The sequence below is a fragment of the Pelophylax lessonae genome (assembly GCF_965119305.1).
Source record: "Pelophylax lessonae genome assembly, chromosome: 2".
Lineage (NCBI taxonomy): Eukaryota > Metazoa > Chordata > Amphibia > Anura > Ranidae > Pelophylax > Pelophylax lessonae.
Window position 1 is genome coordinate 15658362 of NC_138769.1, and position 14205 is coordinate 15672566.

Here is a 14205-nt window from a genome sequence, read left to right on the forward strand (position 1 = left end):
TTATTATGTGGTTGGAAGATGCTAACAAGATTGCATGTATGGGAACAATAGCTTATCCCGGGATTCATTACACAAGGCCCCGAGGCTTTTCACATTATTATCACGCACTCTCTCTGTCTGTCCGTGTGTATAAACAGCTGCCTTGTGTTTGACTTGTCTTGTAGCGAGCCGTTCATCATATTCTCCGGAGGCTTGTCCTACGATAAAGCCAGTAGAAGACCGAGTCTGACCATCATGCACGGAAAGGCCATCACCGTCTTAGAGATGGATCACCCAATTGTGGACTTTTTAACCCTTTGTGAAACACCCTATTCAAATGGTAAGAGAAGAGAGATGGTTTTGCTGTGAAATTATTCTGCATTCATTAGATGTAAACAATGGTAACGCAGTGTGGAGGTCTACCTAACATGCGTCTCTGTAGTGCAACAGACAATGGAGGCCCTAGGTGCACCTCAAACTTACCGAAACAATCCATTTAATTTTTACTTTAATCAAAATCTATCTTTGGGTGTGGGCTGGCATAAAGTCTACCTGTGCTTTGCTCCTGAACAGCAAAGTGACAGGTCCACATGAATGCCCATCCTCCACACTACTTAGGCCTCATTCACAGTTGCCAATAGGGCCATTAGCGATTACATGCGAGAGACCCAGCAAGTGTTCCGGGCGAATAGCTCAGGTAGCACCATTGAAAGCAATATAAGGCTGACAGCTCCTGCAGCTAATCATGGCCGCTCACATGTAATCGCTCATAGAGCAATTACCTGTAAATAATAGGCCCTGATGCCTTATACTTATTTTTCCTTTGTTCCCTTGACGCTCTCTTTGCCTGTGGGAAGGAAGACAAAAAAGTCCTGTGTATGACCAAGGCTGAGCTGGTTGAACTTTACAGATGGCTAAAACGTTAATACCAGCCCCCTACTTGAGCCTGGTGATTGGCTGTTCAGGCTCCCTGCACTGTATTGTGGAAGAGAGTCAGACATGACTCATAGACCTTACTATTTTCTGTTCTTTAGCAAGCAGTAAATGAGATTTAAAAGAGAAGAATGGCAATCATTTTATTTTATTTTTTTTTCGTTTAATCATACTTACCTAGGTGGATGTAGCATTGGTCCGATGCTGCATCTGTTCTCTGCTGGCTCTAACACTGAGAACCAAGCGATCAAACGCCACTGATTGCTCAGTTCTCACAGCTCCCTTAGTAGAGAGCCGGTGACTGTCAGTCACCGGCTCTCTGCTCTGCCCCCTCGCACTCTCAGGAGCGCTGGGCTGTGGAGGAGGTGGGAGCGGCCGGCTCTGGCTCTCAGCGTCTTGCTGAGAGGCTGATCCAGGTGCCGGTTCAGGCATGTGGGCGATCCCAACCATATGGTCATGATCTTGCCCGAGCCTGGGCTAGTTCTGTGATGTCAGCCGACAGCAGGCTTCAGCCCACTGTCTGCTAAAAATGGGTCACAGGAGTGCAGAATGAACTGCACTCTTGTGATCCATAGGAGAAGAACAGCCAAGCCCTCACTGACCTCTGTAGCTGCAGGCACTGTGGAGCAGTGTCTGCAGCTTTCCTGCTTCCCCCTGCCAGCAACCACTGAGCAGATCACTCCCTCTTGCTCCCTCCTCCATGCATTAGTGTAGCTCAACACTGTTATTCCCCATCTCCGAGCAGAGACTTAGTAGCTCTGCTTCCCTTCCCGGCAGTAAATCAGCAGTTCACCCCCCCCTCCAAGCAGGGAGTAAACAGCTCAGCCCCCCTGTGCTCCCTCTCCCAGCAGTTACTAGCAGCTCAGCACTCTGCCCCCAAAAAGCAAAAGTGCAGCACTTCTACCTCCCCAGATTTCCTCTACAGCTTAATTATCAGTGCTCAATGCACTGGAAATACTGAGATAGCCGACACTACGATAAATCATAGTATAGCTTGGGTTTAATCAAATAGTGGTGTATATAGCACAGAAAGTCAACGCGTTTCAGCTTCAAATAGCCCTATGCCTGGCCAATAAAATCCAAGCTATACTGTAATTGACTGTGATGCCAGCACTCTGACCCTTTTCTCCTCCCAAGCAGTGACACAGAAGCTTGGCTCCCCCTCCCAGCAGTTGTTTAGTAGTGCAGCTCCCCTACTCCCCCTCCAAGCAGTGACTTAGCAGCTCAGCTTTCCTTGCACCCCTTCCCAGCAATGTACAGTGCTGTGAAAAAGTATTTACTCCCTTCCTGATTTTTTTTTTTTTTTGCATATTTGTCTCACTTAAATGATTCAGATAATCAAAAAATCCTAATATTACAAAAAGATAAATGCTGTTTTAAAATGATGATTTTATTTTTTAAGAGAAAAAAGCTGTCCAAACCTGCCTGGCCCTATGTGAAAAAGTAATTGCCCCCTAAACCCAATAACTGATTGTGCCACCCTTGGCGGCAACAACTGCAATCAAGCGTCTTTCGATAACTGGCAATGAGTCTTTCACATCGCTGTGGACAAATCTTGGCTCACTCTTCTTTGCAGAATTTTTTATTTCAGCCACATTGGAGGGTTTCCCAGCAAGAATGGCCTGTTTAAGGTCATGCCACAGCACCTCAATCGGATTTAAGTCCGAACTTTGACTAGGCCTCTCCAAAACCTTCATTTTGCTTTGTTTTTTTGAGCCATTCAGAGGTGGACTTGCTGGTGGGTTTCGGATCATTGTCCTGCTGCGTAACCCTAGTGCGCTTGAGCTTGAGGTCAGGAACTGATGGCCGGACATTCTCTGGTAGAGCGCAGAATTCATGGTTCCATCAATGATGGCAAGTTGCCCAGCTCCAGACCATCACACTACCACCACCATGTGTTACTCTTAGTATGATGTTCTTTTATGAAATGCGGTGTTAGTTTTATGCCAGAAGTAACAGGACGCACACCTTCCGAAAAGTTCAACTTTTGTCTCCTCAGTCCACAGAATATTTGCCCGAATGTCTTGGGGATAATCAAGATGTTTTTTTGGCAAATGTGAGACAAGCCTTTGTGTTATTTTTGGTCAGCAGTCTCTTTGGCCTTTGAAACTCTGCCATGGGCGCCATTTTTGCCCAGTCTCTTTCTTATTGGTGAATCATGAACACTGACCTTACCTGAGGCAAGTGATGTTGTTCTGGGTTCTTTTACGACCTCCTGGATGAGTCGTTGTTGTGCTCTTGGAGTAATTTTGGTAGGCCGACCACTATTGGGAAGGTTCACCACTGTTTCAATTTTTCTCCATTTGTGGATAATGGCTCTCACCGTGGTTCGCTGGAGTCTCAAAGCCTTAGAAATTACTTTGTAAACCTTTTCAGACTGATACCAGTGGCTTTGGCATTTGAAACTCTCCCATGGATGCCATTTTTGTCCAGTCTCTTTCTTATTGGTGAATCATGAATACTGACCTTACCTGAGGCAAGTGATGTTGTTCTGGGTTCTTTTACGACCTCCTGGATGAGTCGTCGTTGTGCTCTTGAAATCATTTTGGTAGGCTGGCCACTCCTGGGAAGGTTCACCACTGTTCCAAGTTTTATCCATTTGTGGATAATGGCTCTCACCGTGGTTCGCTGGAGTCTCAAAGCCTTAGAAATGACTTTATAACCCTTTCCAGACTGATACCAGTGGCTTTGGCATTTGAAACTCTCCCATGGATGCCATTTTTGCCCAGTCTCTTTCTTATTGGTGAATTATGAACACTGACCTTACCTGAGGCAAGTGATGTTGTTCTGGGTTCTTTTACGACCTCCTGGATGAGTCGTCGTTGTGCTCTTGAAATAATTTTGGTAGGCTGGCCACTCGGTTCACCACTGTTCCAAGCTTTTTCCATTTGAGGATAATGCCTCTCACCGTGTTTCACTGGAGTCTCAAAGCCTTAGAAATGACTTTGTAACCCTTTTCAGACTGATACCAGTTGCTTTGGCATTTGAAACTCTCCCATGGATGCCATTTTTGCCCAGTCTCTTTCTTATTGGTGAATTGTGAACACTGACCTTACCTGAGGCAAGTGATGTTGTTCTGGGTTCTTTTACGACCTCCTGGATGAGTCGTAGTTGTGCTCTTGGAGTAATTTTGGTAGGCCGGCCACTCCTGGGAAGGTTCACCACTGTTCCAAGTTTTCTCCATTTGTGGATAATGGCTTTCACCATGGTTCACTGGAGTCTCAAAGCCTTAGAAATGGCTTTGTAACCTTTTCCAGACTGAAACATGGCAATTACTTTGTTTCTCATCTGTTCTTGAATTTCTTTAGATGGAGGCATGATGTGTTGCTTTTTTAGATCTTTTAGCGTCTTGATTCAACAGGTCTGGCAGTAATCAGGCCTGGGTATGACAAGTGAAATTTAACTCAGCTTTCCAAAAACTGTGGTTAATCCAAGTTCATTCATGATGAGGGGATTTTTTTTTTACATAGGGCCAGGCAGGTTCGAACCGCTTTTTTCCCTAATAAATGAAATCATTCCTTTAAAAACTGCATTTTGTATTTACTTGGGTTATCTTTATGTAATATTAAAATTTTTGATGATCTGAATCATTTAGGTGTGACATATATGCAAAGAAAGGAAAACTCAGGAAGTGGGAAAATACTTTTTCACAGCACTGTAATTGCTGGGTTTGGAGACCCATTCATTTTTTCGGACATAGTCCTAAGCTCTGTTAATATTTCCTTAGAAGAGCAGGGTGTTCTCAGGGAAAGTGGGACCCCCTCCTGTTGGCTATTACAGAAGTGTAGACCTGATGACTCAATTATAGAATCTCAGTGCCAGAGACACTAAAAAGTACTGTATAAGAAATCAGTAGGCAGTTTATCTCCCCAACATTTGCCAAACCCCAGAACATCAGATCCGGGGGGCATCTGTGATAATGTGCAAGAAAAGAAAAGATCTGAAATTGTGTCATTTCTCTTCCTTATTAGTTTAATTCTGATTACAGAGAGAACGGGAAACTCAATTAACTTGTCTCTGCTCTTAGAATTCCAGGAACCGTACGCCGTGGCTGTGTTGATGGAGAGGGACCTTATCGTGGTCGATCTCACACAAAGCAAGTAAGATGCCCATTGCATTTCCCATGTTATCCTGTCAGGTAGCCATCAATGAAATTGTATTGACAGTACATAAACATAATAAACATAAAAATAATATTAATAAACATAATGATAAGAATAAATCTAATAAATAATACATAAAAATTAATAATAAACATTTACAGATTATTTATAATTACTATGCATTATACTATTGCTACATTTGTCAGGAATTATATAGTTTCTATTAGTGATCGACCAATATCGTTTTTTTATTGCCGATGCCGATATTTTGATCATCGCGTATCGGTCGATATTGACCGATATTTTCCAGGTACTCTGGTGGAGGGATCTGGGGGTCTAAAAGACCCCAAACCTCTCCTCTGCACTTAAAAGCATGTAAAACGCCAAGTTTGGCTGTTTTGAATGCTCGCATTTGTTTGAATTTGCCGCCGAGTACCCGGAAGTGATGTCATGACTTCTGGGTTTTTTACATGGAGACCCGATCAGAGCCGAATGCAGCTTTGATCGGGTCTTCTCTTCGGCGGCCATGCAAGTAGGATGAAGCACTTCCGAAACGCAATGCGTTCCAAAGACCGGAAGTTTGCGGAAGTAACACAATGACGCTCTACGCGTTTCGTCAATATGACATCATCAGGAGCATTATTTGTCTGACTCTGTCTGAGCCTGCACTTAAAAATATAGAAGCATTAATCTGATGTTGGAGGTGGACAAGTAACATCCGAGGTTTACATCCAAAGCCCTTATACATCACCCTCTGGTGAGTTTGTATGCTGAAGGGGAGAGCAAAATCACAAGGTGTGGTGGAAGGATCAGTTATTAGAATATCTCTAACTATTACAATGGTGTCACTTACATTCACGTGGTGGACTATTTTATTTTTGAATTTTCATCTGATATAGGGTGTTTTAGCGCTACTAGTGTGGTGGCAGATTGTGGACTTTTTTATGGGCTACATTTTTTCACTACATGTTGTTATACACCTAAAACCACCTAAAACACACATTTTGCAACATGGAAAAAAAAAATGGGTTACAAACGTAGCAAAACTCACAGTAAAAAAAAAAAAACGTGCAACTCGCACCACGCTAAAATGTCCCATGAGCTACTTTTCCACGTGTAGTGCAGCCCATTAAAATCAATGGGCTGCCCTATGTGTATCACAGGAAAAACAGGCCAAAAAACATGCGCTCCCACTACTCTAGGTGTGAATGGAGCCTGAAAGTAATATATACGCGTTTATACAAGAATGATGAGGCTCCATTCACATCTGTATGTTTCCAAATGCATAGCAAACAGCACTAAAAATGCTCGCTTTTGCCATGCGTTTCAGAAACGCTGCAAATGTGCATTATGTTTGTGGTGTCATTACATGCTAAAGGCACCCCAAGTGTAGCAAACGCATCAAAAACTGCGGTAATGCACCACGCTCCACTCCAAAAAACAATTCTGGTACGATTGTTGTACGTGATGACTGAAATGCTCCAAAACACCCCCAAAAAAAAAAAACACATGTAGGAATGTGAGTTTTCACTATGGGGAGATGTGAACGAGGCCTGACAACTGAGTGTCTCCGTCCACTCCCTCCTATATACTTGTATAAAGATGGCAATAGACTATGCAATCTGATTGTACACCCTCTGTACAATTTCCATTTACCAGAATGGTAGACCCATAGGTAGACCCGCCTGACCAATCTAATCAATTTGTATCAAATCAGGCAGGCCCTTGTACTACCAAGCTGATGGGAGATTGGTACAATCAGATTGTATAGGAAGTGGGTGGAAGGTGGTATTGTAATGAGGGAGGTGTGGTCCAGAGTAGTGAACACACCCTATCACGCCCTCTTCTGTGATGCAACAAGGAAGTGAATGCTTCTGGGAGATGGCCTACAGGCAGTGAATGCTGAGAGACAATCTACATAATAGGTGTCCAACCTGCGGCCCTCCAACTGATGCAGAACTAAAAGTCCCATAAAGCATTGCAAGGCCAGTCCCTTGAGGCATTGCAAGGCTAACAGTTGCAAGCACGACTCCCAAAGGCAGAGGCATGATGGGACTTGTAGTTTTGCAACAGCTGGAGGGCTGCAGGTTGGACACCCATGAAGCAGTGTTCCTCAACTCCGGTCCTCAGGGCCCACTAACAGGCCAGGTTTGCAAGACATCTAAATTACATCACAGGTGATCTGATTTGCTGCTCAGTGATTGCAGTACTCTAGTCTGCATCTCCCCAAGGTAATACTTAAAATCTGGCCTCTTAATGGGCCCGGAGTTGAGGACCACTGATCTACAGGAAGTGATGGAATCTGAAAATAATTTTAAAAATTCAAATAAACTGGCAAGATTTTGAACCTCCTGTGAATGAGATAAGTGAGTGAAAATCACATTGGGGTGGCTGGGCTAGAAATGGCATTGGAAAACACTTCTATTTTGTTTGAAAAGGGAAATTCTGCCTAAAAAGTTGAACTTATCGTTTAAGACTAGTACGCATTAATAAAGGTCAGTACACATTGATTTGTGTGTACTGCATAAATAGACGAGCCAAAGAAAATATTTTGCCCATTGGACTTTTAAAAGGTTGTACCAAATGAAGTAGACATTTGTATGTTAAAAAAATACACAATTTATTCCATATAAAGATTAAAATCGAACAAAGTAGACACTACATATGTCATGAAAAACAAGCACAGTATACACATATTACTGAAAGTAACATATATACAAAATGTCAGACTGTAGTCTCTACGCGTTTCGTGGAGCAGCGCCCACTTCATCAGGAGACAGCCTGCATAAATAGGTTTTCCCAATGCTTTCCCTTCATCTCCACGACTAAGCCCCTTCTGGGTGAAAGACATCAAGAGTGAGGAGTGCCTGGGCAGACCTTCCGTGTCATTGGCAGGAACAATAAAGTTTTATGAATGCTAATGTCAATAATCAGCAGCAGAGTTTACAAAAACTGAAAAATAGTACCAATGTTTCAGTAAACGATGTAACAACTTTTTTTTTTGTACTAGAGGACTATCACAAATCTAGTATGATCGCTTCTCCGCCTTTTGGCCAAGAATAAGTGTAGTATCTGTTCTTATCGGTTTTTGGGAGAGAGAATGGGATGCCCTCTATGTCTACTGTCCAGCCTGATGTAATAAGGTGGGAACGGGGGGGAGGGCCTTTTTTCTCCTAGGTTGATTCTGGCCTGATTCACCAGGCTTGTGCCCGGTTGAAGGCAAGGGTCTCCCTAAGCTACCTCAGGCCCCTTTCACACAGGAGGACCGTTCAGATCCGCCTGTCAGTTTTTTTTGCGGATCTGAGCGGTCCCCCCATGCATCCCTATGGGGCATCGGATGTCAGCGGAGACATGTCCTCTGACATCCGATCCGTTAAATCTGGACAGATGGAAACCCTATTTTCCATCCGTCCAGCAGATCGGATGAGAAAAGACCGGCGGTCCGTTCCCATCCGATTCCCCCATAGAGATGTATGGGGAACTGACAGCTGTATCTCCGCACACAGCACTGAGAACAGCTGTCATCCTCCTGCTCAGCGTGGGATCGGCGGATCGATCCCCCGCTGAGAAAAACTGAGTCCATTTGACGGACTCATAGTGTGAAAGGGCCCTAAGTTGTAATGCCTTCCTGGTAAGGATGGTGCTGCACTGGTCTGGCCAGGGCCCATGGTGTACGTGCCTCTAGGATGGCAGTCTAGGGGTGCCATAAATTCTCTGGGTGGGGGAGCTGGCTATGAGTTTTTTTTGGCACCATGGTCACTGCACCTTTGCACGCTCTTTTCTCACCTGTCTTCAGGGCCTTTTGACTGGTACTGGAGAAATGTATTTATTCTGGCCGGAAGGCCCACTATTGTCTAGCATAGTGTTTCTCATCCTGTTTCCAGTCAAGAGTTATGGACAATCTCGAGGTACCCCATTCTAAAATGTAAAAAATAATTCTAATAGTTTTACATAACGCAGCAACATTCATACAGGTAGGACACCCAACGTTGGAGGTGATTTTTTTTCTTCCAAAGCAAAAACACTTTTGCACACTGATACTGACTAGTATTCCAATGTTTCTCTTCTCCCTCAATTTCTCTTCATCAGTCAGCTTATGTGACCCCAGTGCTGAGGGAGCAGGGGCAGACTGGCAACTTTCGGCCCAGGGGGGCAAGTAAAACCAGAGGCCCATGGTGCAGCGACCCAGGCCCCCTCCCACTCTCCCTCTTCACGTCCTCCTCCTGACCCCCATTCCTGGCTGAAGCCCTGCTCTAGGTACTCTCTACTCACCGGCTGAATCCGGGTTCCCAACCTGGCCAGCAGGGGGCGGCCGGGGGGGGGAGCTGGGACAGCTCGGTTTGGGCAGGCCAGGGTCGGAGAGTCTCCAGTGGTGCATTGCACCGGCCTCTGCTCAGACAGTTTAAACCATCTATGCTGGGGAGGAATGCCTGTGCCCTGTCCTTGTCTCCAACCCGCACTCAGCAGGTCAGTGGTGGGGACTTTTTACTTCTCTTTACCAGGAATCCTTTAGGCGTGTCTGTGGCAGAAGCAGTGCAGCCTTTTTACAGGACATCAGAGTGGCCCAGGGGGCAATTACCCCCCTGCCCCCTGGCCCAGTCCTCCCCAGTGAGGGAGAGAGGCAGAGGAGGCGACAGACATCGTCCTTATCAACTCATGACATCATTGGTTGTTAGGATGCCAGTGTCTAGAAAGTCGTAATGGTGCATAATGAAAACCTGTGGCTTTGTGTAACTAAAAGACTTTATCCACTTGCTGGCTTGTATACAATTTTTGATTTTTAGGCATTTTGCCAAGGCACCCCCTGAAGAAGCTTCAAAGCACCCCAGGGTGCCTGGGCACCCTGGTTGAAAAAGGCTGGTCTAACACATTGGCACCTTTGCACCACTTACCTACTTCCTCCTTCCCTTTTTTTTCACTTGCCATTTTTAAGCACGTATGCACTTTACTCACCCCAGACTAGTAGGGTGTAGGTCCTTGGACTTGCCCTGAAAGTCTTGGGAGGAGGGTATGTGGTCTTTTGGCCAGGTTTTTCTCCTCTCATACGGGCCTCCCTTCGGGGGAGCCCTGGGTTACTGTATATAGGGTTTGATTTGAAGTATCACAACAATAGAAACCTGTCTGGAGTTCTGTCTCTTCCCTACTTTATCCCCAAAAAAATTAAGACAGGGAGGAAAACCCAAATACTTACTTTTTCTGTTTAAAATGCTTCTCAGGGTTCCCTCAAGTGTTGATCAAAGCCTAGACATGTGGTCACATGAGCTCTGCTGATGGAAAGATTAGAGTTTAGTTTGGCTGATCCTCCTCTTGAGAATAGATGATGTGATTAAAAGCCTAGACATTGGGTTCTGTGATCAGCACAAGAGGAGGGGGGTAATCTGAAGAAGTAAATAAAAAAATAAATAAAAAAAAAGGGAAAAACAATGGGCTACCAAACCCAAGTAATACGTTCTGAGCAACCCTGGGGTAAATCATTTGATTCCTAAAAGGTTAACAATTCCTCCATTAAGAGGCTACCAAGGGATCATAACCATCTCTATATGCACTTATTAACCACTTGCCAACCTCCGCCCGACTATATACGGCGGCGGTCAGCCCCTCCCAGGCAAAGTGGCATTCCGGTAGGGTTGCCACCTCATCCCTTTAATCCAGGACACATATTAATTACACGGGATCTGAGGCTGATATAATGCACATAAGGCACTAAGTGAGTTTAATTACCACCTTTATCTGCCACAGAACCTGTGTAATTAATGTGTGTCCTGCTTTAAAGGGACGAGGTGGCAACCCTACGTACCGGTAGGGGGGCGAGCGTGCGCCCCCACTCGTTCCCTAAGCAGCTCGCGGCTGTGATTGGGTCCGCTGGTCACTCGCGATCGTCGGGTGGAGAGGGAGAAAGGCAGGCGGCTAATGTAAACAAAGCCGCCTGTCATTCTTCCCTGTGTAAAAGCACAGATCATACGGTCCTGCTATGTAGGACCGTTGATCTCTGCTGTTACACACACAGCCACATCCAATCACAGTTAGAAGCACGCCCCTAGGGACACACTTAACCCCTCCCTCTCCAATAAAGTTAACCCCTTCCCTCCCAGTGTCATTTTTACAGTAACAGTGCATATGTATAGCACTGATTACTGTAGTAATGTCACTGGTACCCCCAAAAGTGTAAAAAATGTCATTCAAGGGTCCGATCTGTCCGCCGCAATGTCGCAGTCCCGCAAAAAAAAATCGCAGATCGCCGCCATTACTCGTTAGAAAAAAAAAACACTAAAAATTACAAACATCTTTGCCTTAGTTAGTAAATGCAATAACTTTTGCGCAAACCAATCAAAATACGTTTTTTGCGACTTTTTTTTACCAAACATATGTAGTAGAAAACAAATTGGCCTAAAATGTTAAAACATTTTGATTTTTACATTTTTTTTGGGTGAATTTCATATAAAAAAATGTGAAAAATATTGTTATTTTTGCAAAATTGTCGCTCTTTTTTTATTTATAGCGCATGATCAAAAAATCGCACAGGTGATCAAATACCACCAAAAGAAAGCTCTGTTTGTGGGAAAAAAAGGACATCAATTTCATTTGGGTACAGCGTCACACAACCGCGCAATTGTCCGTTAAAATCACACAGTGCCGAATCGCAAAATAGGCCCTGGTCAGGAAGGGGGTAAAATCTTCCGGGGCTTAAGTGGTTAAAAGAAAACCTTTAACACCTATTGAGTCCGGTCCAGATGTGCAAGTAACAAACTTCACTTTATTATTAAAATACATTAAACATTAAAATTTGAATTACAACATTAAAACCACTCATTCATACGAAAACAAAATAGGAACCCCCCCCCCCCTCCCCGGGGAAAAAGATGAGATACTAGATATTGAAGTGAATATCGTGACTATTGATATATTATATATAGATGCTTTATCTCCCCCTGGGGGGAAGCGGGTTGTTTTTGTTTTTCTATGAATAATGAGTAGTTTCATTTACCTGTATGTATTTTAATGAAGACATTGGTCTTGGTGTGCTCTTCGTTGGTTCTCATCCTACCTATCCTTCCACACCTTCAGCACCACTTACAACTTTACTTCCTCCTCTCCTCTTCCTTTCTCCATCGGGGTCCCCCAAGGTATGAGAGGTCCAAGAACAGAACTGTGACCAACTCACTCAGGACAGTGGCTTTTGGAGTGGACTGCAGGCTAGTCCCTTGCCTACTGATTATGGGCCCTGGCTTGTGAGGGAACACTGCTTTTTGTGGGGTAATTGATGTAGCACCCTCCTAGACAGGTGCTTGGTAAAAGCATTTGTTTTGCTCCATCTGCTTATCAGGGGAGCCTGATTTTTAGTTAGGCCTGCTCAGTGTGTATTCATCTGGTCTGAGGGAGTGTCCCCACTGCATCCAATAGGGAGGCCTGTTGGACAGTGGAGGAAACCTGGTCAGTGATACACAGGCTTTTGTGGAAGTCTCAGTGGGAGGGCACCACCGCAGTGCATCCTGGGATTGACCATAAAAGCTGAGAGCACATGAGGCAGGGTGTCTTTGGGCGGGAAAACAGGTCCCAGGAGGAGGGTGACGGCTGTCTCTCCTGTCAGAGAGGAAGGTGGTCACAGGCAGTCGGCCTCCTAGTGAACCAGGTGTGGAGCTGAGCCAGAGAAGTCCTAAGGAAACTGACAGTGGAGCTGAAGGAAGAGCTACTTGGGAAAAACAGTGTTCGTGAGTACCAGGGGGCTTGCTAGGGGTCTGCCCAGGAAGGAGACCACTCCAGTGAGGTCAGTGGACAGAAGGTTAGCACACACAGTCAGCAAGAAAGGGGGTGCCAAGTTAGACCCTGAAGAGCAATATACCGCATAGTTCGCCTTTCAACATTTCATCTCAGTGGCAGGGTGAAGCAGCGGCCTTGCCGCATTCAATACAGATATAGGTCCTCAAGATTGTGCACAGTTATCAAGTTGGAGTATCCCACTCATCCCTTCTCCCATCCAAGTTCAAATAAAATACAAAAAAACAAATCCCCTGGACTGTACACACGACTGAGCCAAGGACCTAAAAGTGCTAAGAATTTACAAGTTGTTGCTAAGGGTAACCCAGGGGAATCCGTTCTCAGCAGCTCCCAAGGGGGCAGTGCTACATTAAGTTAGTTAATTAACTAGCAGACTTGCCATCATCAAGGTCATGAAGTACAATACACATTATTATAAGTGTAAACACACCCCCACTGTAGACAATAGGTGAGTTAATCACAACAATCAACAATATGTGGAAAACAGGTGGTTGAGCTGATGACATTAGCATCTACCATGAGTCTGACTGTGCGGAGCAGTCCCCTATTGGCAATAGGCATCTAGGCCTTTAACATGGATCCTAGGCCTAGAGTGCCAGAGTCTGTGTGTCTTGGGGAGATGTGGACTTGAATCCAAAGTAACATTACTCCAAGGGTTCCCCTCAGCTAACACCCCACAAAGAGCAGTGTTCCCCCTACAAGCCAGGGCCCATAGTCAGTAGGCAAGAGGCTAGCCTGCAGTCCCCTCCAAAAGCCTCTGTCCTGAGAGAGTTGGTCACAGTTCTGTTCTTGGACCTCTCCTATTCTCTATCTTCACTTCCTCCCTGGGTCAGCTGATAGCCTTCTATGGCCATGAAGTACAATACACATTATGATAAGTGTAAACTCACCCCCACTGTAGACAATAGGTGAGTTAATCACAACAATCAGCAATGTGTGGAAAACAGGTGGTTGAGCTGATGACATTAGCATCTACCATGAGTCTGACAATGCGGAGCAGTCCCCTATTGGCAATAGGCAACTAGGCCTTTAACTTGGATCCTAGGCCTAGAGTGCCAGAGTCTGTGTGTCTTGGGGAGATGTGGACTTGAATCCAAAGTAACATTACTCCAAGGGTCCCCCCAGCATGCACCCCACAAAGAGCAATTCTCCCTTACAAACCAGGGCTCAGTAGACAAGAGGCCACCCTGCAGTCCCCTCCAAAAGCCCCTGTCCTGAGTGAGTTGGTCACAGTTCTGTTCTTGGACCTCTCCTATTCTCTATCTTCACCTCCTCGCTGGGTCAGCTGATAGCCTTCTATCAACTCTCTAATAACAAAATATTACATTCACCGTACACTGTGTGTAAATACATATATACATTGTTTTAGTTGAAGTCCATGAAATACAAGCCTTCAAAATCTAGCAAGAAAAAA

At 44.9% G+C, this 14205-nt stretch overlaps 1 protein-coding gene across 8 annotated transcripts in view; it reads left to right on the top strand.

Annotated features, from left to right (window-relative positions):
• STXBP5L (syntaxin binding protein 5L) overlaps window positions 1-14205 on the top strand; it is a 504619-nt gene that overhangs the window by 313699 nt on the left and 176715 nt on the right. For all 8 annotated transcript variants that reach the window (XM_082247637.1, XM_082247640.1, XM_082247638.1 and 5 more), the window contains exons 10-11: window positions 165-319; window positions 4940-5012. In XM_082247637.1, coding sequence (XP_082103763.1) covers window positions 165-319; window positions 4940-5012 — 228 coding nt within the window. The remainder of the gene's footprint in view (window positions 1-164; window positions 320-4939; window positions 5013-14205) is intronic.